Source organism: Nesoenas mayeri (genome assembly GCF_963082525.1).
Source record: "Nesoenas mayeri genome assembly, chromosome: 24".
NCBI classification, from domain to species: Eukaryota; Metazoa; Chordata; class Aves; order Columbiformes; family Columbidae; genus Nesoenas; species Nesoenas mayeri.
The window spans coordinates 883,028-909,563 of record NC_137546.1 but is presented as its reverse complement, the minus strand read 5'-3'; the positions used below and the strand labels follow the sequence as shown (position 1 = coordinate 909,563).

Sequence of the window (26,536 nt, the reverse complement as noted above, 5' to 3'; positions counted from 1 at the left end):
CAGAAGCTGCGCGGGCGGAGGAACCCGCAGCTTCCCGGCTCCTCGCAGAGGTCGTTCTCCTGGAGAATTTACAGCTCTGAGCTGATTGTTTGGCTTGGCACCGTGGTCAGGATGCTGCCTTGTAAACTTCATAATAGCTGCCCTCTTTTTAATTTGGTTGACCTTGACTACAATAATTTATTATGTGCATTAGGTCTTTTTTTTAAAAAAAAAAAGCACAACAACAAAGAATTTGGCTGCCTTTTCTTTCTTCACGGTGCTCTGGTTTTGAACCCGTCGGGTTTGATGGCGCCCTGAGCTGCTGCCGCTGTGTGGGACGAGTTAAGAGGATAACATTGTAATAGAAAGACATTTTCTTAGGAGCTTCCCCAGGTTTGTGCCGTGGCCATTTGCTCTTCCCGGTGTCTGTTGTTGTGGTTTGTCCCTTTCTTCCCTGGCAGCCCCTTTTGAGGAAAAGCTCATTCATCATCTTGAAGAACCTCATGGCAAACAAATGCGGTGCTCCAGAAGTACCCCCAGTGTTTTGTGCATCTGCTGATTCTTGTGGGTCTCAGCAGAGTCCAGGACATAGAGAGAACAACGTCTCTCCTGGGTGTGCGGTGCAGTTCTTTTAATGCCTAAAGTGAAAGCAGCCTGTGGGCACAGCCCACCTTGGGTTCTCTCTGCAGATTTCCTCTTGGTTTGTTTGATAGATCCTCGCAGAATGTCACATCTTTGCATCTGTTGGGTACAGCAGACTCCTTGACCCAGCAGTCCAACTCGTCTGTGTGTCTGTTGCAGAAGAGCCCACGTTTCGCTGCGAGGACTGCGACGAGCTGTTCCAGTCCAAGCTGGACCTGCGGCGGCACAAGAAATACGCCTGCAGCGCCGTGGGCTCCCTGTACGAGAGCCTGAGCGAGGACATCAAGCAGGAGGGACTCGGCGATGGGCAGGTCTATGAGTGCAAGGACTGCGAGAGGATGTTCCCCAACAAATACAGGTACCGGGACACTCAGACCCGCGTTGCTCCTGCACGGTCCTGCCTGGTACCGGGGGATGTGGGGCCAAGGTGGGAGCTGGGACGGCTGATTGACCTTCCCTTTGTCCGCAGGGCTCAGGAAGGGCCTTTTTGGGTTCCTCCAGTGTCGTTAGCTATGGGGCAGCATTTTGTTCCACTTTAGTTTCACAGACTGATGCTTTTCATTATCCACTGGTAGAAGCACCCACAGATTATTGGCAATATCAGGTTTAAATGGTTGTTTTCTGAGTCGCCTGTGAGTTCCTCAGGGCAGTGACAGTCGGATGGTGGCTGCATTGCCTTCTAGAGCATCGGTCCCAAGGATTTCCATTGGGGATTTTTTAAGCACATAATGTGAAGTCATTTTTTCGTCAGGGGAAAGACAGAGGCAGCACCATCCCCGTGCAGTGTTCCCGATGGACCGGGTGGGCCTGGGAGAGAATGGCCACATCTACCCCACCCGTCCATCTGCTGCCTTTTATGTCCTGAGAAAGGCACTGAAACACAGGGTCCATCCGGCCAGCTTACCTAGATGGTCTTGTAATTTTTCAGAAGTTAATACGGATCAAATCAGGGGTGCCACTGGGGAACCCAAATTGAGCATTTAGCAGCTGACTAAATAAATAAATGTTTTGCTAATCCCGGTAGGTACTTGCCTCTAAACAGCCTATTAGTTTGTCCATATTTGCTCTAAATAAACTCATAAATCACAGTTAACAGGAGCCTATTTTTGTATATGTATATGAAAGGTATATGTTTCTTTGTATGTGTAAAAAATTTAGTAGTGTTAAGAACGCCATTTCTTCAGCGAAATGAATATTGCTGCTTTACAATGAGTGGATTGGCAGTTTGTGAGGGGCATGAGTGTGAATAGCGATGATGTGAGTGGGAGGCAGGGGAGGCTCTTTGGGGAGCAGCGGGCTGGTGGCTGCAGATCCGGGGTGCAGTCCCGCCGAGCCCACTGGTGACAGCCCACCTGCTGCAGGGCTGCCCTTGTTCCTAGTGCTGCGGTTTATGTTCCTATTAAAACACAGCCCTGCTTTAAAGTTCCATAGGAGTGCTTTAATATCAATCTGTAGGGGATTTCAGGCAGCAGCAGGTTTCACGTAAGTTTGTCAGAATTCACAGTAAGAAAGAGAGTTCATAACTCGATTAAACTCCACCGAAGGATGCAAAGCTCCTTCCTTTGTGTCTGAGGACTGGCCTGGGAGGGGCAGCATTTCCAGCACCCTCGGTACATTTTACAGCACTCGGTCTTCACCAGGGTGGTTTCCAGGCTACAAAGCTGCCTCGCTGCCACCGGCGGTGCCGTCCCCGGGTGTCCCCAGAGCTCCGCGGGCTGGTTGGGGACAGCGGGTGGGCACAGGGAGGAAGAGCACCCCGTTCTCTCTCTGAAAAGCCATCGCTGCCCTGGCCCCGCTCCAGCAGCCGCTTCGCTTCGCCATCATCATCCTCCTGGCCTGGGAGAGGCTGCCAGTTGGCAGGAGTCGAAATTGCCAAGTTAAGTAATAAAAGATGTCTGACATTTAGAAGTGAAATGTGTTTGCACCTTATCACGTTTCTTTCCAATGTTAAGTTGCTGTGTTCTGGGAAGCCGTGGGCTTTGTGCCCGTGCAAACGGCAACGTGATAGTCTCAGCAGCAACAGCTAATATCTTGTCTTTCCCTGCGGCGATGCCGGAGGAATCTTGGTCACAAAGCGCTCATTTTTCCCTTCAGGAACCTGCAGGGTCAGGTCTGCTTTTACCTTCTCCCCCTTGTAAACGGACTCAGGTTTTTAATAAGATATATTATAAAACACAGCAATGTTTGGAGGCAGAATAGGGCAGTGAAATAAAAGCCAAAAACTGAAGTGGTATTTGCGTCTCGCTGCCCCATGGTCACTGTGCCGCTCACCTGCTTTCCGCAGGGAGTTCTGCAGCGGCGCTCGGCAGCGAGGCCTGGAGACCCCCCGGGCTCGCGGCCGTTTCTCTGTCACCATCTATCACCTTCTCTCTGGGTTTCAAACCTCGTGCCATGACGGCGTGTGCTGTGTCCCCAGTGCCGCTCCGGGTGGCTCAGCCCGTGTCTCTGTCCCCCAGCCTGGAGCAGCACATGGTGATCCACACCGAGGAGCGCGAGTACAAGTGCGACCAGTGTCCCAAGGCTTTCAACTGGAAATCCAACCTGATTCGGCACCAAATGTCTCACGACAGCGGGAAACGGTTTGAATGTGAAAACTGTGTTAAGGTACGGGGCAGGACGCGGGGACCGTGAGCGGCTTTGCCTGGGACAGGCGCGGGGACCTGGGGAAGGGGCCCAGGGGGACACACGCCAGCCTGCTTTGCTGGCCTGGCCGTGAGGTGGAGGGTGGTGACACGGGGACAGATCACTGTGGCTGCGGAGCTCAGCCTTGCCCCGAGGAACCCGCCTTTGGGCGCTGGAGCATCTCCCCAGGTGGCAGGTGACGTTGTGCAGGAGGTGAACACCTTGCCCTCCCAATACCAGGAGCGGTGGTGCCAACAAACGGCAAACACCACCAAGCTTTTCACATAGACACTCCTCCCCTGCCGCTCCGCGTCCCCCTCAAGGCGCTTTCTCTCCCAGGTGTTCACGGACCCCAGCAACCTGCAGCGGCACATCCGCTCGCAGCACGTGGGCGCGCGGGCGCACGCCTGCCCCGACTGCGGCAAGACCTTCGCCACCTCGTCCGGCCTCAAGCAGCACAAGCACATCCACAGCACCGTCAAACCTTTCATATGTAAGTTGTCCTGTAACCGCGCGGGTCCCCGGGGCCCCCGCTACGAGCTGCCCCTGCGGGAGCAGCCGCGGTGGTTTTACAGCTCAGAGCACAGGATGAAATTCCACAGCCTTTCTTTTTCTTTCTCTTTCTTTTTGCGTGCTCCCTGTTTTTTCAGCAAACATCCGTGGCAGTTTGTGACTTTCCTGATGAGTTAAAAGCCGCGTCTCTCAGCAGTCCTAGCGATGCCATTTGCTCGTATCTTTTCTTCCGCTCATCTTTTTTTCCTTAATAATTTTTGCACATTCATGTTGGTGACACAAATAAATAGCTGACACAGCCTGATCGGAGCGTTGTTCAGGGGTGCCTCAAATCCTGTAGCTGTAGTAAAGAATTTGGAACAGTCACAGACACAAGAAGAAGGTTTTTTTCCTTCTTTATTTACTGCATGTTTCATCTAGATAATGCTGGGGAGCCAAATAAATAGCAGATTAACTGTGTCCTCAGTGCTCTCTTTAGTGCGGTGTTTCCAAAAGGGCCTTTTCCCCCGAGTGCCGTTCATCTCATCCCTTGTCGTTCTCAGGGTTGTATATTTTTTTAATTGGCGCAGCACCTATAGGGTTTGGTAACGGCCAGAGCAGCGGCTGTGGCACAGCACGCGGGGGCCGCGGGGGCTCCTCCCGGCGCTGCTCGGCCAGCGCGGTCCCGGCGCAGGACGGGATCTGGGTTTGATTCCGGCTTTGATGTCACGGTAGGGAAGCCACTGAACCCCCTTCTGCCTTCTTTTCCCCTATTGCTGTAATGGGAACAGCATGCAGGAGTATCCTGGGAGACTCGTTTCATTAATGTGCTCCGAGATAATCAGATGGGTGTCAGTGGAGGAAGAAAAAATACTCTTATTGCTCATTTTGATGCAATCCTTCATTAGATGACGGGCACATGAAAGAGATAATTTGGATCTCATAGCATTGCTGCAGTGAGATGAATGATTTCTTCTCATAATCTCCTCACTCTCACCTCATAAGAATTAGGGGTTGTCAGTCTAGATCAGCGTGCGGAGCAGCGCGCGGCGGATTCCGCCGGCTCAGATGTGCCAGGTGGAGTCACATGCGTGGGTATGGAACCCATTAGCGGGAGCGCGGAGCCGCTGCCGCGCTTTGCTCTCCCGTTCACGGGACACGAGAGTTCGTGCGTGTGCGTGTTTGGTTTTTACAAGCTACACTTGGCTTAAAAACACCCCCAAACCATAACTTTATAACCGCAGAGCAGCAAGAGAGGGGCAGGACACAGAGTTATTAAATCATTGTATAACTGGAGACCTAAACAAACATTTTCCATTTTTCTTTGTTTTAGGAGGATGATGTGAGTCCTCATACCTCTCACGCTTTTCTTAAGTTTTAATAATCTTTGCTTGGAATTTCAATAGAAGGGACTTCCCCTTATATTTTCAGAGCTGCCAGTGAAATATTCTCCGGGCAGTCATTTCATATTCAAGCACTGATGGAAATTCTAAAGATTTAGGAAAAAATAAAGGGAAAGTCACACTTGTACGGACCTGTTGGTAAAAGGCGGGAGGGAGGGGTGGAGGCGTGGGGACTCTGAGCGGGAGGACGGGGTGTCGGGAGAACCCGGGTTGGGGTGAACAACTCACCTTCCCTCCCGTTGTCTCACTTGCCATGTTTACAAAATGACCATAACAGCAATTCTGTGAATTCACCGAGCAGCAGAACTTATTCCGATGTTGAAAGAGGCATCGGATAATAAAAAGTTACAGTGTTTTGATATATAGAAAAGTTTGGGTGGGATTTTTTTCTGACTTTGCCTGTTCCTTCCACACCAGCAAAGTCTGTAGGTGAAAGAGGTCATTAAAACATCACGTTTTGAGAGCTCGGTATTTACAGGTTGTTAAAGAAAACATTGATGTAGCGTTAACGTAGCATTGCTAAGGTGTCTTAATAACGTAATGCATACAAGATCTCACCCTGCTTCTATTTGAACTGAGGCCTGGCTGGCGAAGTATTTATAGGACATCCCTATGGAGCGGTTACCTGCTATTAATGGCATTAAAGAAAGGGTGGGTTTGATTAAATGAGGCAAAGTTCTTCTCCCTTCAGCCTTCAATACTTCCTGCCATGCCAGGACTACAGGGAAAGCAGATCAAATAAATAGGTATTATCATTGAAACGCATCATTATCTTTATTGAAACTTTTAAAGAGACTGTTAGAGCAGGAGTAGCACATCCCGTCAGACTAATGTAGGGAGCTGCTTGTTTAGAGATTCTCCAGTAAGGACGTCTGTTGAAGGGAAATGCGTTATTGTTGTACTTTTTACCTCTTCTGTCTGTGGGGAAAGGGGCTCGGGGGGCAGGGAGGGGGCAGCTGGGGAAGCTCCTCACCACCCCCGGCCAGTTCCTGGTAATTTCATATCGCTTTTGCTGTTGGTTTCTGTTGACGCTTTAGGTGAGGTCTGTCACAAGTCCTACACGCAGTTCTCCAACCTGTGCCGGCACAAGCGGATGCACGCGGACTGCCGCACGCAGATCAAGTGCAAGGACTGCGGGCAGATGTTCAGCACTACCTCCTCCCTCAACAAGCACCGCCGCTTCTGCGAAGGCAAGAACCATTACAGCCCCGCCGGGATCTTCGCCCCCGGCCTCCCCCTCACGCCCACCTCCATGATGGACAAGTCCAAGCCCTCTCCCAACCTCAACCACGCCAGCCTGGGGTTTAACGATTATTTCCCATCCCGCCCGCACCCGGGGGGTCTCCCGTTCTCCCCGGCCCCCCCGGCCTTCCCGGCCCTCACCCCGGGCTTCCCGGGGATTTTCCCGCCCTCCCTGTACCCCAGGCCCCCCTTGCTACCCCCCACCCAGCTGCTCAAGAGTCCCCTCAACCACACCTCGGACGCAAAGCTTCCCAGCCCCCTGGGGAACCCGGCGCTTCCCCTCATCTCCGCCGTGAGCAACAGCAACCAGGCCGCGGCGGGAGAGGAGAAGTGCGAAAGCAGCCTGGAAAACTCCTACTTGGAGAAGCTAAAAGCCAGGAACAGCGACATGTCCGACGGCAGCGACTTCGAGGACGTCAATACGACCACGGGCACAGACCTGGACACCACCACTGGCACCGGGTCGGACCTGGACAGTGATGCAGAGAGTGACAGGGACAAAACGAAAGATAAGAGCAAACCGGTTGAGAGCAAGCCAGATTTTGTGAGCAGCTCTGTGTCTGCAGGCTCCAACAACAACACGAGTGAGATCCCTCTCTTCTATTCTCAGCATTCCTTCTTTCCTCCCCCCGAAGAGCACCTGCTGCCGGCCACGGGAGCAGCCAATGACTCTATTAAAGCTATTGCCTCCATTGCCGAAAAATATTTTGGGCCTGGCTTTATGGGGATGCAAGAGAAAAAGATGGGTTCGCTCCCCTATCATTCCATGTTCCCCTTTCAGTTCCTCCCCAACTTCCCCCATTCTCTCTACCCTTTCACGGAGCGGACCCTCAATCACAACTTGCTGGTCAAGGCAGAACCAAAGTCACCCAGGGACCTCCACAAGGTGGGCAGCACCAGCTCCGAGTCGCCCTTCGATCTCACCACAAAGCCAAAAGAGATTAAGCCAATCTTGCCGCCACCCAAGGTCCTGGCAGCCCCGGCCTCCGGGGAGGAGCAGCCGCTGGATCTGAGCATCGGCAACCGCATCCGGGCCAGCCAGAACGGGGGAAGAGAGCCACGGAAAAACCACATCTATGGGGAAAGGAAGCTGATGGCAAGCGAAGTCTTACCCAAGATTTCCCAATCTCAGCTGCCTCAGCAGCCGTCCCTGCATTACGCTAAGCCATCGCCCTTTTTCATGGACCCCATATACAGGTATTAACATACCCTGCCTTAAGCGTTTCCCTAACGAGCTCGTTTCCTAGCTGGCCTCGCACCTTGAGGCAGATGGGGATGTGGGGTGTGCAGAAGGCGCAGCAGAATCTGCTGCAGCTGATCATCCGGCTCTCTGTCACAGCACCTTCAGTTTTCTGAATCGAAAGGGCTGAGTAATTGAAAGGAGTGCTTATAGTCAGTATGTATAAAGAACACATCCTTATTTTGATAAAGAAGAAACTTGACCTATTTAAGGGCTCTCCCATGAGCCAGCGCTGAGATGGCACTTGTGCTGGGGAAATTGCAGAGGTTTGATCCGATAGGAATGTGAAGTTGAGGGGCTGGGAATGAGTCGGCGCGATGGCCCTTGTGCCGCTTCACCGTGCTTCCTCCTCACCCCCTTTGCTTTCCAATTCTGTTCTCTGAGAGCTTTTCAGTTCATAGGAACAGCAGTTGTGGACCCAGCCTTTTGAAATGTTTTTAGGTCTGGAGTACCAAGTACTGTGTAACTGCACGGTAATGTGTTATTATCTGGATCTCTCCCATATAGGTTCATCACAAACTCATCTTTCTTAGGAGATAACAAGGGGTTTCTAGTTTCACTTGAAACGGCAGGTTTTTGGGGAAGGCCCAATTCGCTATTTCATGCCCAGAATAAGCTGAACGTGGAAGGCATGTGTAAAGCAGACGGGATGAAGTTATCGAAATGCCAGTTACACTTCCAGAAGGAAGGAATTCAGAAGATGATGTATGGGGCAGACTTGAGCCTTTTGTTGTTTTAGAGCTATTTATAAAACCTCTTTCTAAATGGAAACTGGTTTAAGGGGAGGGTCCCTGTTTGCATATTACCCATCTGGGCACTGGCACTGCGCTTGTTCTCCTCCTGTATTTGTCACACAGCAAATTGCGTTTGCTTCTTTCTAGCAAAGTCCAGTGAAAAGAGATGCCCCAAACCGGTTTGATTGAGCCATTAACATGGCAATGAATTCTCCCTGAGGACAGGATGCTTCATCCATCTCAGTCCACGGGTTTGACCCCGAGGGCCCCTGGGCTCTGTTGGATGGAGCAGCCGGTTCCTGGCAGCGCGCGGTTTGTTCTCGGGGTGTGGAGCGTGCGCGGGCTGCGGCGTGAGCCCCGCTGCCATCCCGGGGCTGGACAGACTCACAGACACCGCGGAGCGGTCGTGTCAGCGCTGGGGCGGGTCGCCCGGGTGTTCAAAGGGCCGCGAACGACAACCGGGCTGGAAACACGGGCTGGGAGAACAGCACCTATGTCACTGCCCTGCTGCCTTGTACGGGTGATAACTGTGGGAAAAAATGATGTCAATGTCTAGCCAGGCCAAGGAGCTGTCAGCCGGGACGAGGATTAGCGAGCCCGCCTTGTTGCTGTTGAGAAAGCGTCTCTCGCCGTGCCAGCGCGCTCGGGGCTGATGCTGTTCCTCGCTGACACGCTCCCATCTGTGATGGAAACGGCCACATCACACCCGGGACACGTACGTGTTCTGTCTGGGGCCACCGTGCCCACCTCCCCCGCAGGAGTCCTGGTGCTGTGAACAGTCCCACAGTCATTCTTGTAGAAAGCACTTCTGGAAAGAAGTAAATAAATGGGATAGACAGGCAAAATCGTGGAGTTAGCGTAGGATCCTGCCACCTCTGGGCGTTCTCAGTAGGAATGTTAAAATAACATGGGCTGAAAAAGCCGTTGCCAATTAAAATAGCAGCCTCGGGAAAACCGTAAAGGTCCAGAAGACAGATGGAAGTGGAGGATGGGGGCATCGTTTGTTGCATTCCATGGGATGCATATAGTTTTAGTAATATATTAAAATAGAAAGTCAGTGGTGGAGTCGCTTGTGAATCAGACTTCTGATGTAATGAGCTAAACAGCAGAGCTTCCAAGTCCCAGCTTAAAAAATATGGAAATATTTTGTTTCTAAACTTCTCTTTATCAGACTCTCTCACATCATTTGGCTCCTTCGTTTTTCTCCCAAAGGCCACTTAAATCCTTGACATTTTCTCCTGGTGATCTAATACAGCGCAGCCAGACAGCCCGCAATCAGCGCGGCTTTCAGCTCAGCCTGCGAAGGTAATGTTCTCAGGCACAGGGCTCAAAAGCAGCTTAATCCTCTGCTCGCTGCGGAATCCGGCTCTGACGGAGACCTTTGTGCGTCGCGTTCCCACCGCCTGACGTGGGGACACGGTGCAGCCACGTGAAGCGCCGCGGGTGCCCAGGTTTGGGGTTCCCGGTGCCAGGAGCCGGCGCTGCCGCAGCCGCGGGTTTCCCTGGGCGGTTCCAGCACCTCCTGGTCAGGGTGTTGGTCACCGTGGTTTTGCTGTTTTACCTTGTGCCAGGGAGAACCTTCTCGCCTGTTGTTTTACGGGTTGGTGTTTTTCTGAGAACTCACGCCCGTAACAAAACAAGTGCCTTCCAAAGCATCGGAGTTATGGCTGCGTTTCAGATCCAGCTCTTCTCTTTTCTTCCACCTAAGAAAAATTAAATGCAGATTAAGTACAGTTCGCTAAATAGCACTCTGCATGACTCTTCTTTTAAACTCTTTGGTAATTTGATCCACACACCAATCAGCTGAAATGCAGCAAAATAATTTGCTCTCATTTATGCTGGACTAATGTTGTTAAAATTACTCTTACTATGGGATTTCTGCTGGTGTAGCTGAGATGGACTCAGTTCCAGTGATTTAAAGATGCAGCTGCATTTATTGGAGTTACTTTCATAGCACTTTTTCCCGTGGAGGACGTTTCAGTTTCTCTTTTTGGGTGATCTCACATGACAGTTTCATGCAATAGAATATTTTGTGAAAGAAATGCCAATATTTTCAAAAAAAGGACCGAGCTTCAGGATCGTTTCTGCATCATCAGGTGCTTAAGCAAGGACTATTTGACCAGGCCAGATTGCTATCAGAACAACTCTCGTTCCTGAGTCGCTTCAGAAATCTCCCACCCGTTCCTAACTGTTTAAATTGTTGTCTGAGTACACTTGCCAAATAAACTTAATGCATATTATATCTCAGCTGCAAGGGAGGAAATAAATATGAAACACCTAATGTTTTCAGCACGCTTGGGGCTGCGAAGTCGGGCCCGGTGTTAACTCTTAAGGCAAACGCTCACAGTTGTTTTCCATGCAGGGGCTGCCCACTATGGGCTCTCGAGCTTTTCCCACTGAAACGTTGCTTTTGCTGTAAATGTGATTCTTTTCATGACGTTTCCCAACAACAGAGACTTAGGCAGCACTGCAGTGGAGGCGTGAGTTCTCACAAGGAAAGATCAGAATGTTTTCTTAGTCGTCAGTCTGCTGGCTGAAAAAACACTGCCCGGAGGAGGGGCTCTGTTTGCATAGCATTCCCAGCGCATTTTTGGGGTAACATGGGTCATAATTTGTAGAATGCAGTAGGAGCGGGAGAAACGTTTGTGTCAGCAGGGGAATAGCCTCCTGTGTGTGACCTTTGGTGTGTGTTGGGTACGTAACCCTCTGTGTTGTTGTCCAGCAGGGTGGAGAAGCGGAAGGTGACGGACCCTGTGGGTGCCCTCAAGGAGAAGTACCTGCGACCCTCCCCGCTGCTTTTTCACCCCCAGGTAAAAGCAGGGACGTTGTAACGCGGTGTTGGTTGAGTGCTGAGGATTCTGAGGTGGAGCTGGTGCAAACAGGTCGCTCGGATCAGACCCGTTCTGGTCCAAGGGCCCGACTGGACACTGCAGTTTTCCACCAGTTACTTGCAAACACTTTTTCCGTGCTGGCTGTGAGGATGGTGGTGGTTGTGCCATGCTGTTCCGTTCACATTAACAGAACAGGGGTGAGGACTGGACAACTCGTGTCATCTGCCACGCTCCCCTTTCACATGCCAGATACTCTTGCAAACCGTTTCCATTGAGTATGGCCGTGCCGTCATTCATGGCGGCACAATGTGGAGAGACCCCCAGCACCCAAGCAGGACCCTCCCGTACATCTTCTGGAGAGCGTGAAGGCGCAGGGTGCTGGGAATGGGGGTTCAGTTCTGCCTGCGCTGGCAGGTGCCGTGCGTTGTCCCCCTGCACAGCCCCCCTGCCCGCGAGACTCCCGGCCCTGCAGCGGCACCGCCGCGGTGGTGCCCGGGCTGCCCGCCGGCCCCGCTGCCGTGAGCACACGCTGGGCTCTGGGCTCCTTATTGTGCTCTCCTTTATATTCACATGCATTGTTCTCCCCTGATAGTGTTTCCCACCTTAGATAAATAACTCGCAGGTTTGTGAAAGCTGGGTCCTGGTTGCTTTCACAGCTAAACTTAGTTCCCTCATTGTTTCGCATCAGCCTCAGAGTTTGGTTAATAACTTCCCCCGATTTTTCCTTCATCCAGGCTGGATAATGGTGACAGGCTGGCCAGGAACATCCTGTGTTTGTGTGGGTTAGAATAGTGGGGATATCTGCCTGTAAAGAATCTGATAGCAGGGAGGAGCTAGTGTGGCAAAGCAACCCAACGAGACGATGAGAACCGTCCAGACGCTGAGCGGGAGCGAGGATTGGGTGGAAGGTTATTAACATTGTTCCCGAAACCCTGACCACGTCCTCTTCCCATGGCAATGAAAAGATGTGGAAGGTCTGGTTATCTCTAATAGCTTGTCACACAGAATAGCCTAAAATTTACAATCACGCGAGCCCGAAACTTCCTGGTAACTCATTTTTAATAAAGCGGGTTGCTGTATAGAGATCGCTCGATCTGGAGAGTGGCTGTTCCCATGCTATGTCACCCATCGGGTGTTTCAGGTGCGGTGAGCCAAGACAGGTCATTTGTTCAAGAGTATGTCAGATTTTTCCTGCCAGGTCCCCATCCAATGTTATCCTGAATCTTTTTCTAAGAAATCTTGTTTTCAAGGGCTCCTGTTTCTGTCTTCGTTAAGGCCGACGTTCACATCGCAGGTCGGTCAGCCCATGCTCTGCATGTGTGTCACTCCGAACACGTCTGATCTCAGCCCCTTCCCCTGTCTGCGGTTCCGCAGCCCACCCAGAGCCCCAGGCTGGGCTGTCATTGAGCCGGATGAAGGCTCAGCCTTCGGAGATGCTTCCCCTCTCAAACTGAATTTCAGGCAACTTTTATTTCTTAGCCAGTAGTTTCTCTGCTCCGATGGAAGTTATTCTTACATTGTCTATTTTAAATGAAGCTCTGGACAACATAAATAAATGGTGTAACTTTTTGATAACTTAATGGAAAACCTTTCCTCACCTGTTAAGTTGCTTTTCTTCTCCTCTTCTTTTTTATTATAACCAGGCGGTTGTTCCCTAAATAGCAAAGTGCCTTTGCCACTGGAGAGGCTGCGGCCGGCGTTTAGAATTTTAAAATAAGCCTCCGGCTATCAAGGCAGCAAACATCTCTGACTAAGTGCCTAAAGAACAGGGCACAACAAAAGAGATCTGCAGGTACTGCGGCGCGGGGCTGAGCGGCGCAGCTCTCAGAGATCCGGAGAGCATTTTAACGTGATGGTTTTGTTACATGACTGGCAGCTGGGGCAGAGCTTTTGCTGTAAATGATCAAGTAACCTTTTCAAGTGGCTGGCGCTAAGTATTACTTACTATTTATCATGGGCCGGGAGCCTCCAACTAAGGGGCCGTGGATCTATTATCGAGAAATGGGTTTTACTACTCCTCTTTTTTACAGCTTATGAATGGTTGTCAGCCTTCCACAATGTATTCGGTGGTGATTAAGACAACTTTTTTTTTCCATAGTCATACATTTTAAACAATATCTTGGCTCTCTCTCCCCGCTCTGAGCCCAGTTTAATAAAGTGCAAATGTGCAAAAGGTCAGCCCTTCCTGTACAATAGAGCATCGAGATGTGATCTATGGCTTCCTACCGCCTTCCGCCGCGGTCCCGCTCAGGCTCCCCGTGTCGGCTGAGAGGAGGCAGCTTTACTGCCGCCTTGTTTGTTTTATCCGTGTTCTCCGCTCGGTGCCTTGAGAGTGCTCTCGAGGGCGCATAAGAGCGAGCACGGAGATGTCAGCCCGGTCCTCTGAGCTGCGCCTCTCTCTTGGATTTGGATTTCCTGTCTCGCTTTAGTGAAAGCAAAAGCGCTTTTCTTTAGGTAGGATCCTTATGCGGAGCCTCTTTTTGCACGCACGCTGGCTCTTTTCTTGGCTTTTTAGCTTTCCCCTCCTCCTGTCTCCCCAGGTTTTCTCCCTCTTTGTGGTCTGGTATTTCATCCAGTGTTTATGTGAGGATGTGGCCATTGCTGAGACACAAGCCGAAGCTGATACGGGCTTCCAGAAACATTCCACGTGGCGTCTCGTCTCTCGGCCTGTCCGTGTGCCGCCCCATCCCAGCGGCACCCACCTGCGGGTCCTGGTGCTCCCGCCCAAACTCATCCCGCCACAGCTCACGTTTTGGCTGGAATCCGGGGGCTCAGCCATCTCCCACCCGTCCTTCCGTCACCTTCACTGGCTTCCGAGCCTTTGTCACACAGAGCTGAAGCGCTGGGCTCTTCGCTGGGCAAGTGGCCTCACTCTGCCCTGGGGCTGATCCGAGTGCTGCTCTCGCAGCCCCTGGGTCGGACACCAAACCTCCTCGCTTGCCCAGACTTTGGTTGAGTCTGGGAAGAGGCTTTGGGTGGTGAGTTTGGCACCCGGCGGTTGGCCATGGGGTCTGATTTCAGTGTCAGCCCTGGAAAAAGAGAAACCAAAAGTGTTCTGAGATAATTTTTAGTACAAAGTGGTGCAAGTAAGCACATGCACATTGCAAAAGGCGAACAAGCGCCTAATTTCTAAGATCCGATGCTTAGGGCATGGCTTGTATCTGTTCTGGTTTCTCTGAGCCCAGGGCAGTGTTTTTCCTGGCTGGATTCAGCGGCTCCATTTCACGCTGTGCAACCAGCTTCTGGGAGTGAGAGCAAACACCAGCAACAGGCTCTGCCCAGCATCCTGGCGCTAAAGGACATGTTTTATGCATCAGATACTGTTCTTCCCGTGGATTTTTATGACACGAGCTCTCGCCTTGCTCTTGTAGATGTCAGCCATAGAAACGATGACGGAGAAACTGGAGAGCTTTGCAGCCATGAAGGCGGACGCTGGCGCGTCCCTGCAGCCCCTTCCCCACCACCCCTTCAGCTTCCGGTCGCCGCCGCCCACGCTGTCGGATCCCATCCTGCGCAAGGGCAAGGAGCGCTACACCTGCAGGTGAGCACGGCAGCCCCTGGGGACGCTGCGTCACCGCGGGCACGCACCGGAGCAGCTTCACACGGACGTGGAAGGGGAGAACAGAATTAGAACAGAGCATTCTCATGACTAATTCACTCTGAAATAGCTTGTTTTGTCTGGTAGAAAATCAGCGTCTTCTATTTTCTTTGTAATTCTGTAATAACCTCGAGAGCAGATCTGGAGATTCTCAAGCAAACACAATTGTCCAAGCCAAGTCTCTCGTGTGTGGCAGCAAATGCCACAGTTGCCAACGTGAGTGCGACCTCAGCTACGTCTGGTCTCAGCCACATCTGGGCGCAGCAATGCAAAATAACGCAATTTAGAACACAGCATACTGCAAACCGCTTTTTCAAACACACTTGTATCCACAGAAATACTTACATATCCATTGGAGCGCTAAAAGCTTTTAGCGGAGCAGATCAGTAAAGGAATAAAAACCTGTATCTGCTTATAGAGTTTTACCTGCAGCTACCAGAGGTTCTTGTGGTGGCTCCCGCTGCATTTTTCTTGCGGGCAGTAAGTGGGTGTATGTTTTGTTTGATGTATCTCCTGTGTTCAGTTTTGCTGCAGAAGCTGTGGGCTCGCCTCCGCATCTTCCGCCCTCAGCACGCGGTGCCTGCAGCTGTTGGTGCACAAAGGGGTTTTGGATGGTGGGCGCTGGTGGGGCCGTGTCTGTGGGCGACCTGACGCTTCTGTGGTTCCCACCCCAGGTACTGCGGGAAGATCTTCCCGCGCTCCGCAAACCTGACGCGGCATCTGCGGACGCACACCGGGGAGCAGCCCTACAGGTAACCCCGGAACACCCCACTCGTTCAGCCCCGTGAAACCCCCTCCCACACCCCACTCGTTCAACCCCCAGTAAACCCCCTCCCACACCCTCCTCACTCACCCTCAGTAAACCCCTTCCCACCCCCTCCTCTGTTCTTTCTTCTCCTCTCTGTAAAGCTGTGCCAACACAATACCGCAGTCCCGTAGCATTACATATAATGATTCATAGGATTGTATATTATGTGTACCAGCCAAAAATAATCAGGCCTGGCAGCTTGAAGATAGACACTTAACTTATATTTAGATGTATGCTGGCAAACGAGTGGTCTGATTTGCAGCGTTGTTTAACACTCACATTAACCATTCATCTCGGGGACAGCTGAAGGTGCTGAATGTCTCTGAAAATCGGGCTGTTTTGAAGGGCTTGCCAGTAAGTAACTGCTGGGGCTAGCTGGGCTCTTTCCTTTTCCTAATGCATACCAGAGGTGTCTGGAGCAGTGGATCAAGAAAAGAGAAGCCCTGTAGTCTATCTGCTTTAAAATCTGAGTTAGGGGGTGCCCGCCTTCAGTCTCCTGAGCCACCTTTTCTGCTGGTTATGGACGAGCTGGTCTGATTTTTAGGCTTTGGTTTGCCCTGCGTCCTGGATTTGTGGTTAGAATAGGTGCATACATGAGCAAAACTGAAAGAATGATGAATTGAGAGCTCACTGCAAATCAAGCACTGTGTTCTCCATAATGTGAGTAAGTGTTTCGCACATTTTCAAGCAGTAGTAACAATTCAAACAGTTTCATTTTTGGTAGCGAGGATTATGGTATTTCCATACACAGTCATAAGTTCACAACAAAGCAAATGTAACAGTTATTATATAAAGAGAAACACAAATTTATGAGCAGCAAAAGGCCGTGTGGTCAAATACATCAAATTCTTATGCTCGGTTTAACTTAAGGAGCCGCTCTCTCCCACATTGTGATCCCTGGTACACACAGAGTCACAGTCTTTTTCCATACAGAGTCATCCGGAATTTTGAGCGTAGACATTAGGTAAATTAAGAATTTCACAAACCCTCTCCAAAGCAGACACACATTTTGGAACCATTCCCCATTCTGATTTTTTCACTTGCGTTATTTGATATGCCTTAAATGAATGCTGTGTATTCACTATACAGCCTGTCGGACTGAAACGCTTGTTCCCGATTTTTCGGAGATGGTTAGTCCAGTTTTCTTCCAAAAAAGGAGACTTGCAACTTAACAAAGGTTAGGAAAATAGAGGTTTATTTGATCTGGTCTTCTCCCAGAAAACGGCCCGTGTGTTTGTTTTGTACCAGAGGTCTGATTCTGGACAATGTTGCATTCTAACAGCACTCCGGAGGGTTAGTGCTGCGGTTACAGGAGAGCTTAATTATCATTGATTAGATTTTCCTCCCTGAGAACTGAGATTTCCAACTTCTGCAGCAATAGCTGTTTGGAAGGCTTGTTTTTAAGTGCCGGCGTTACGCAGGTAAAAGGAGGTTGCTGACTGTTCGGTGTGTTCCTGGTGTCTTTCTTGCAGCTTTTCTTCTGACTGTTTAATGATTTTTCTTTTGCCTCTGTCCATCTTATTTGCCCAAACAGGAATTTCAATGTTCTTAGTGCTGACGTGAACGGACCAAATGTCCAAGTGTAGATAAAGGAGCAGGCAGGCCAGAAAATCAGGTGCTTTGCTTTTGATTCCTGATTGTCCTTGATAAGTGATGTGTTTTTACCGAGTCGCTTACATTTCCGAGGTGTCTATTTAATTATGTATAAAGTAGGAATTAATAGCACTTGAGCAATAAGGAGGCAAATTAATTCTTAAGCACTACGTGTTTTTTGGAGAGTGAGAAATACCTGTAATGTGCTTCCTAAAAAATGCACTTATTTGCAAGGATTTAAAGATAATATCCTATACAGTGAAACTAGACCTGCTGCTTTTCACTCTTCCACACCAAATCCCAGATTCGGCAGTGTGTGTTTCACAAAGGACTCGCAAACCCAACTGCTGCTGGCAGAGAAATGAAGGTAAAGTTGGGCTTGTGAAAACCTGGAAACTCAGGGTGTATAAAATAGGATGTTGTTCTGAGCTTACCAAGCAAAACCCAGCCGAGCTGATCTTAGTGCAGCTCCGTGTGCTTGGAGCACGGGAGTGTAAGGGTTATTGTGGCTGTGGCTTTGCTTCTGTGTTTTGTTTTCATTCTGTGGTATCGCAGAATCACACAAAGTACGTAAAGCTTGGCCTGAGAACAGCTAAAACCCATTGGATTCAGCGGGACTTTATTTTCTCCCTTCAAATGTCCATTCCCCCCAGGATGCCCTCTAATTGATTCTTGAGTTACAGCCCGTCCTGAAGCGCTGCCGTGATTCCCCCATAAAGATGTGCTTCCTGACGTCTGTTTTGAGTTTGTTTTCCTTTAATTTCCTTTCAGGCCCCCGTGTCCTGTTATCTGCATTAAGCTGAAACTAACAACCAAAGCCGACGTCTGCCGTGTCACTGAAGATTGCACATAGTTCACTCAAAATCTCTTCTTTCTCGTTTTCTACAAATGTAGCCAAAACTTCTCCCTGGTGTAAACGCTCCTGAGATGGAGGAGTTATCCGGAGGAAGGGTGCCTGTCCCCGTGTTTTATCCTTTATTACCGCAATTCCGTCCTCGCAGCTCACACTGATCAGCCAACCAGTGTGTGATTCTGCAGGCGCTGTCCTGCGGCTGCGGCGTCACCAGGCGCGTTGTCAGCCGCTCTGCGGCGGAGCGGGAGCGTTCCCGTACGGCCGTCGCCCCCGGTCCCGCTCGCTTGCGGCTCTGCTGCCTGTGTCCCCCGTGTCCCAGCAGGTACCTGCATGTCCCCTGTGTCCCAGCAGGTACCGCTGCCCGTGTCCCCCATGTCCCAGCAGGTACCTGCGTGTCCCCCGTGTCCCAGCAGGTACCGCTGCCCGTGTCCCCCGTGTCCCAGCAGGTACCTGCGTGTCCCCCGTGTCCCAGCAGGTACCGCTGCCCGTGTCCCCCGTGTCCCAGCAGGTACCTGCATGTCCCCTGTGTCCCAGCAGGTACCGCTGCCCGTGTCCCCCGTGTCCCAGCAGGTACCGCTGCTCGTGTCCCCCGTGTCCCAGCAGGTACCGCTGCTCGTGTCCCCCGTGTCCTAGCAGGTACCTGCATGTCCTCTGTGTCCCAGCAGGTACCGCTGCTCGTGTCCCCCGTGTCCTAGCAGGTACCTGCATGTCCCCGAGCTCACGGGGCTGCCGCTGCTCCTCAGAGCTCCCGCGTCCCCGCTCAGGCACGTTTTTTGCTATCATTCACTCCCACTTTGTATTTTTTTAGCCTCTTGGTGTGTTACTTTAAACCGATAAGGAAGAAACTTTACTGGCATTTTGTCAGCGTGTTTACAAAGCAAATACTGCTTCTTTTGAGTTTGATTCGTCTCTTGCCTCTGTGTTCACCTCTTCCCTGAATTTAAGCTGGTTCCTCTGTCTGGGTCATTTATTTAGATTAAAACCAGCAGAGATCTGAGTACTGACCCCTCTGGGACCACAAATAACACCGTACGTCTCCCTCATCCCTTTGCTTTCAAGACATCAGCTCTTGCTCCTTTCCAATGCCCCTCTGTTTTCTATTTTTGTAACAAGCTCTTTGTCCTTTCTCCGTCCCCCAACCTGGATGCACACAGCTCACAGGCAGAGCCAGGGCCTGTCAAAGGCAGCTTTTCAAAGGCTTCCTGAACATCTAAATGAATGGTCGTGCGGGAGGCCAGGCCTTGCCTGCCGTACGCGTGCGGGGGCTCCTTTGAAGTCCCTGCAGCCGCGAGTGATGTGGGTCCCTGGGCAGCCCCAGCAGGACGGTGCTGGGGACCCCGCGTCCCTCGTGTGCCCAGTGTCCCTCGTGTGCCCAGTGTCCCTCGTGTGCCCAGTGTCCCTCGTGTGCCAGGCACAAGGTGACACAGGGAAGGGGCAGTTTGATTTGGGAGCCCCAGGGCTGGTGGGGACGGACAGGGAGGGAGAACGTGGGGCATCGGCAGAGACGGCGGCTGGCGATGCGGCACCGGTGGAACTGAGCTGGGCACAGCGCCCGTGGCAGCCCCATGGGGCAACGAGGATACTGGGGGTTGGTTATTTGAGACATGTCGGTTTCCCGAAGTGCTGAACCCCCATAGCTCCTGGGGTCACATCTGTCGCTTGCTCATGGGTAGGAGGAGAATAAGAGCTGGAATCCTCTGGATGTTCAGCTCTCAGTATATAAACTCTGCTTGTTCTCCCCAATGTGCAAATATCACTTGTTTTCTTTAGTTATTCTATTCGTATTTTTTGAAAAAAAATGAAAAACTTTTGAGGGCTGAGAAAACTGCAGTTTAAGAACAAATTTTGCTTTCTTCCTAGGTTAATCATAATAAAGCTTCATTATTTGAAATAACTTTATTCTTTTTGGTGATTGAACGGTAGGAAATTGGAAGGTGGGTGTGGAATCCATAAACATTCAGTGAGAGAGAGTGTTTCATAAATGTATCTCTGCTATTTCCAAAAATAATATCAATTTATTTTCAGAGACCAAATAAAAATCGCAGCTGTAGCACATCTGGAAATTATGTGTTTCACAGCATCCATTTCTTACACTCGCGCCTCCTTCCCGCATTTGAACCTGTCGTGTCTGTAGGAAACAATCCTGTGTCCTCAGTGTCTGGGCAAGTCCAGTTTGGTGCTGGGATGGCACCAGCACGGGCTGAGCTCTGTGTCCCCTCTTCCCAGAGTGAACTAACGAGGTTCCAAAAACGTCCCCAAGCGCAGCAGCGTCTTCAGGCCTCGCACACGGCAGCTCAGCACCGTGGGACACGTCCTGCTCTGCTAGAGCAAGTGGTTTATTCCGGACTTACCAGGGCTTAGGAACAGTTTTATTTTGTCCCTAAGTCCCCAGGATTTGCAAAGGTCTGTAGCGGAGAGAGGATTCTGCTGCCCGTGGGTTTTGGGAGCAGAAAGCAGCTTTGTGGAGGTACGAATGACGCATGTAAAGGGAGCTGTAGTGGTTCAGGCGGATTCAGAGGAACTGGGTTTAGTGCGGCTTTGGCGGCTCGCAGCTGCCCTCTCCCGCCCGGCGCTGCGCGGCGCTGGGCCCGGCTCCAGCCGGGCTTAGCAGAGCCTGGCCTGGCTGGGCAGGGAATGGGACCCGCAGAGGGGCGGCGGCTCTGGACCAGCGGCACCGCCAGCGCGGGCCCCGCGGGGCTTCGTTCCGTAGGGAATGTTCCGCATTGTTTCATCGTAAACCAGATACTCACTACATAGGAATGAATCTTCACCTGTTTGGAAACTGCGGTGTCTTTTTTGGGAGCTGTTGTGTTATAATAATTACCTGTAAAGGTGTGCTGTTCTGGGCCGTTCTGGGCTGTTCTGGGCTGCTCTGGGCTGTTCTGCCCACATCTTGAGTACCGCCAGGAATGTCACAATTAAATCTGAGCTTTCTGTATGTCAGATCACTGTCTCTGTATGACAGATCACTGTCTCACGTAGGGATGTTCTACCTAATAACTATTTGATACATTTAAACTCCCTTCTTTCTCCTGGTTCCACAGCCATATTTCACCCACTAAATGAGAAAGGCGGAGGAAATAAATTCACCCTTCTTATTTTTACATTCATGTGTGGAAAAGCAATTCTTTTGCTTAAAATTCCTATTTGTTTGGACGGCTCACTTTTTAATTAATCCTAATCCTTTCCTTGTGTTCCTTGAATAACAACAATATCAGATTTGTCTGGAATGATTAATGCCTGGTGTTTCCCAGGTCCTCAACTGAGTAAAGATTTATAGACCAACATTTTCTGCTTTTCTGATAGTCAGATTTTTTTCCTCACGTAGCACTCTTTGGCATTTGCTTCTTTTTTCCAGGTGTAAATACTGTGACAGGTCATTCAGCATTTCCTCCAACCTCCAGCGGCACGTTCGAAACATCCATAACAAGGAGAAGCCATTCAAGTGTCACCTGTGTAACCGGTGCTTTGGGCAGCAGACCAACCTGGACCGGCACCTGAAGAAGCACGAGCACGAGAATGTTCCAGGTAGGAGGGGATGGCGCTGAGTTCTGCTGGGCCGGGGACAGGACACCATGGGCTGGTTGGACAGGACACCATGGACTGGGGAACAGGACACCATGGACTGGTTGGACAGGACACCGTGGGCTGGTCGGACAGGACACCGTGGGCTGGTCTCACTGGTCACCCCGGGAGGCGTTGGTGGAACGTGGTGTTTCCGAAGGGTGGGTATCGTCAGGCCGCAAAGAAGAGATGCCAGCACTTCAGTGATTTCCCAGCCTCGGAAAAAAATATAATGAAAGAGTTACAGGCAAAGAGCTACACAATGGGTGGTGGTTCTGAAATTGTGTATGCCGTCCGTAGATGCGAGATATCACCTACGTTTCTCTCTGTAGTGCATGTCAGGAAAACATGAGCTTCTTTTGGGAGCTTTGCTCCATGAGATTCCTCTCCAATGTTAAATCATTACTATATGGTGAGAGGATTGTTGTGTAGTATTCCTCCTTCATTTCTGCTCTCAGTACCAGCTTGGGCAGCACCTGACGGGATCTCCCGTTCCGTTTGTCTCGCAGTGAGCCAGCACTCCGGAGTCATCACCAACCACCTCGGGACCAGCGCCTCCTCCCCGAACTCGGAGTCAGACAACCATGCACTTTTAGATGAAAAAGAGGATTCGTATTTCTCTGAAATCAGAAATTTTATTGCAAATAGTGAGATGAATCAAGCGTCAACCTTAGCAGATAAAAGGTAGACAAGCGCGTAAAATTATCTCATGACATGTATTGCTTTTGTGGTCTATTAGTTTGTTTCAAATCTATCCATATCACAAGCCTTATTTTGAATGAGTGATATTTCACCTGCTGCTATCCTGTTTTCACAAATAACTACCTAATGCCAATACTAAGGCTTAAGTCCAAAATGTAAGTATGAGAAATCCACTTGGTGATGTGATCCACGTAAAGACCAGTAAGAAGTGGGGCATGTGCTGATGTAAAAGGTGAAAAGCATTGGGCTTGGTGTGTACTCGACATGCTTATCAGCCTTTAGGACACTATGAAGGCTGATTTTTAAATGCCTGAAACATGCTGGTTTCCCCTTCCTTGCAGTTTAAGTAATATGTATATGTACATAAATATGTCTGTGTATTCAGACATATGTATACAATTATCAAAGTCATGTGGTGCAGTGGAAATGCATGACTTACACATTTGGCGTCTTTTTGTTCTTTTCTTTCTTCTTCCCCCTCTCGACCAAATATTCCAGGCCAGAAATCCAGGATATTGATGGCAATTCCCAGTGTCATGGATTAGCAAATGAGAAAACGGAAGATGTGGATGACGAGGACGAAGAACTGGAAGAGGAGGATGATGACAGCCTGACGGGGAAGTCCCAGGACGAGGCAGCGTCGCCCGCCGCAGAGCCCCGGGGAGCCTTCGAGGATGAGGAGGATGAAGAGCCCACATCTCTCACCATGAGCTTTGAGCACAGCCGGAGGTGAGGGGGCCCTTCCCAGAGGACCCAACGGGCGCAGACCCCGAGTCCCCGGGAGCTTGGGAGTGCTCTTGTTTTATTTTTCAAGCCATGTGTCATCCCTCGGGTTTGATTTGAGCATTCACTTGAGAGATTCCATTTCCACCATGGTGGGGACGTGAAACAAGTGGACTGCAGGGAGAGCCTGGGATAAGGTGTGTGTCCAAGAGCTGAGAAGTTCGTACCAGAACAGTTAGTCTGACACAGCAAACAGCATTTTCAGGGCACCTCAGTTCAGCAGATAAAGTCTTTCTCTCTCAAACGCTGGTCAGGGCAAGGGAAGAGGCGCCTGTGTGCACCCGGTCTGTGCTGCTCTGCCCGTTCTAGTTGTAGCAAAATGTTGTTGACTTCACGGGGAGTTCTCAGAGCTCTGGGAAAAAGGTCAAGCCATGTCTAGATACCCTTAAAATAGAAGTTTGTTGCACATAGCATAGATTTGGCTTTCTTCTTGCCTCAACTTGCCTCAGTTTTCCAACTGGCATTTGTAACAAATGTTCCATGATGCAGAGTAGGATGTTACATGACTCCAGTGCATCGCTGTTGTCATTGCCAAAATGCAGCGGTGTTCTTCAGGTGTTAGCCATCTCGAGGAGTGGGCAGCAATTGGACATCACACAGGGATCAAAGTGAGCTGTGGCCACGCTGAGTCAGCAGCACCTCCAGCGCCAGTGCTTGTTTGTGCACAGTCATGCTCTCCACTTCTTCTTCGCTCCTTGCATTTTGTGTCGTCGTTATGTCTGTCTGTCTGTCGGTTCACGCATGTGGCTTGTGAGACCCCCGTGGTATGTGCATGCAGGTCAGAACCCTGGCGAGATGAGCTAACGCCAGCTCCCCCCTTCCCTGGTCCTTGGTACAGGTGTGTTGAGGAGGACGAAGCCGGCTTGTTAGATTTGGAGCAGATGCCGAATTTTGGGAAGGGGCTGGATCTTCGCAAAGCAGCCGAGGAAGCATTTGAAGTTAAAGATGTGTTTAATTCCACCTTAGACTCTGAGACAATAAAACAGACTCTGTACAGGCAGGCTAAAAACCAGGTAGGTATATGACAGACCGTTTTCTCTAGCTCGCCGCCAGCACGTCCGACAGGGTTAGCGAGCAGCTGGCCTCCTTTAGCTAAGGTTTATTTTCCCCTTCCAGCGAGCAGGAGTTCTCGCTGTAACATGTGAATCATATGTGAACTGTGTCTTGTTGCAACTGTGCTGAAACTGAGGAGAAATGGAGTGGGCATCAGTTTTAGGTCACCAGTTCAATTTATCATTTAGCCTGTGCTATGAGGACATGCTTAGGTAGAGAGAGAGAGGCATCTGTCTGGTTTTATCTGTCTGTATAAATGTTTTTATGCCTATAGTTTATTTATAGTTTGGGATGGGTCTTCAGTTGGTATATACTAAGAAACTCAAGGTTTGGTCCGCAGAATCCTTGGGTTTGATTACAGAAGGTAAAATAGACAAGAGCATTTCCAAGCCTTGCAGTCCAGCAGGTCTGGAAGGTTTCCTCATGTATCACCCTCATTTCTAAAAGCAAACCCTAAAATGGAAGCCTGCCCCTTCAGACCCACCAAGAGACCTCAACATCACATCCCAGCACCTCGTGGGGTTCTGAGGAGAACGTGGAGGCAGGGGCAGCCCCATTAAATAGTCTAGTTTTATGAAGTTCCTGTCTTGATCCCTCACAGAAGAGCTGGGGAAGGTCTGCTTGGAGGTGGCACGCAGCTTTGTCCCAGGTGAAACTAATTTAAACACAAGCCACTTGCCTGACTCTTAACCTGTGTCCTGTTACTAATACGCTAATTGTACTAACTGTTTAGGCACAGCTTGCTCTCTTAAAGTTTGTACTACGTTGTTAAGTCTAGTGTGTGCTTGGATGGGGTTATTTTTGTTTTTTGAATCAGTTTTATAACGTATGAGATGCAGGAGTAGCCACACTTAAATCACAGTAAGTAGCTGAAATAATTCGAGCCATCTCTTGTGCAGCATATAGCAGTAAAACAGCGTCGTGGCTGCCGTGCTTTGGGCAGCGTTGGCAGCGTGCGTGTCCCAGCGCTGCACGGCCAGCGCAGCCAGGGAGCGTGGGACCGCGGCCCCTTCTGTCCCACATGGTAGCTGGGGATTGCGTTGCTTGTACAGGACGTTGTCAGCTGCCCGAGTCTTCACATCACCCGTGTGGGCTGTGAAAGGACCCAGGTGGAAGGGAGGAGGGACAGCATCGGGGTTAGAGAGCAGCGAGCAGGTTGTTGTAGAGAAAACAGAGGTCTCCGCGCATTTTTCTCAGCAGACGCTTTTAAACATTTTGCTGCAGCAATAAATTTACCCCAACAAGAACATATGGACACACTGGTGACACTGATGAGCATTTCATGCCGGATTCCCCAGGTTTCTGTGGGCACCGGTGAGCTCGTGCTGCCCGTGGGGTCACAGCTGGCGTGGGAGGCGCGGTGCTGTTCCTGTGGCTGTGACCGGGCCACATGCTTGTCCATAGATGTACTTTTTCCAGAACAAACCAGAGTAACTGGCACTCTGCATGTAGCTGCTTTGCCCTTAGAGCAGAGCCTGGAACCACGCCTGTGGGTTTGTGGCCACGTGCGAAGCTGGCACAGGGTGGGTCTGGTCCTACCAAAGCCAGTGGGAACAATGGCCTCTCCTGAGTAACCCTACAACTGCCCATAAGCTCGGTGGCTGATGTGAGCAGCTGGAGTGGTGGGTGTTGTCCCAGCATGAGGACGTAACCGCAGCCCCAGGAGCAAGGCTGCTGGGCCGGGCCAGGGACACCGGCTGTGCTGCCGGTCCCGAACAGCCCCTGCTGAGCTTCACGCGGGTGTTGTGGCCTCTCGGGCGGGTGCGCTCACACGTGTGCTCTGCGCTGCTCTCTCCTCCTCCAGGCTTATGCAATGATGCTGTCCCTGTCCGAGAACGCTCCCCTCCACGCGTCCTCCCAGAGCTCTCTGGGTGCTTGGTTGGACATGGCAGGAGCAGCTTCAGAGTCGGGGACCTTTAACCCCATCAACCACCTCTGAGAGGTCACCAAGGCACTGGCCAGAGTCCCAGCGAGGAGGCGGCGGTGCTGCGATTGTCCCAGCAAAAATCCCAGCAAGCAGAAGATGGATGAAGGGGCCTCAGGGAGCCGTCCGGACTTTTGGCTGAGAAGGAAACCTGTTGCATCCGACCTACACGTCCTGCATTTCTATCTGTCCAGAGTTTTCATTTCTAATTTATCAGAATGAACCTCTCCAAAACTGGATAACTCCAATGCAGCCCTGAGATTTCACGGTCAATAGGAATAGCATGAGCAAGACACGAATTGCAACAGTGCAATCAAATATTGGCCCCTCTAACAGTACAAACCAGTGTCGCTGAGCCAGTAAAGCCTGCGGATAAATGAAAGCTTGAAACCATTTGGTAGCATTTCCTTTCAGTTCAGCTGGGTAGAGAAGTAATAAGGAAAACGAGCCAGGCGTGACCCATCCCTGGTGCA

The 26,536-nt window shown here is 50.7% G+C and overlaps 1 protein-coding gene across 1 annotated transcript in view; it reads left to right on the top strand.

The window, feature by feature from the left end:
- The window catches only part of PRDM16 (PR/SET domain 16), a gene marked incomplete at its 3' end in the record, with an annotated part of 213,471 nt that extends 187,393 nt beyond the window's left edge, over positions 1-26,078 (top strand). Inside the window, exons 6-17 of the mRNA XM_080358814.1 lie at positions 781-979; positions 3,078-3,225; positions 3,583-3,736; positions 6,176-7,577; positions 11,077-11,164; positions 14,557-14,726; positions 15,458-15,535; positions 21,396-21,565; positions 22,111-22,285; positions 22,802-23,032; positions 23,925-24,099; positions 25,944-26,078. Coding sequence (XP_080214940.1) covers positions 781-979; positions 3,078-3,225; positions 3,583-3,736; positions 6,176-7,577; positions 11,077-11,164; positions 14,557-14,726; positions 15,458-15,535; positions 21,396-21,565; positions 22,111-22,285; positions 22,802-23,032; positions 23,925-24,099; positions 25,944-26,078 — 3,125 coding nt within the window. The remainder of the gene's footprint in view (positions 1-780; positions 980-3,077; positions 3,226-3,582; positions 3,737-6,175; positions 7,578-11,076; positions 11,165-14,556; positions 14,727-15,457; positions 15,536-21,395; positions 21,566-22,110; positions 22,286-22,801; positions 23,033-23,924; positions 24,100-25,943) is intronic.
- Positions 26,079-26,536: the final 458 nt, after the last annotated feature.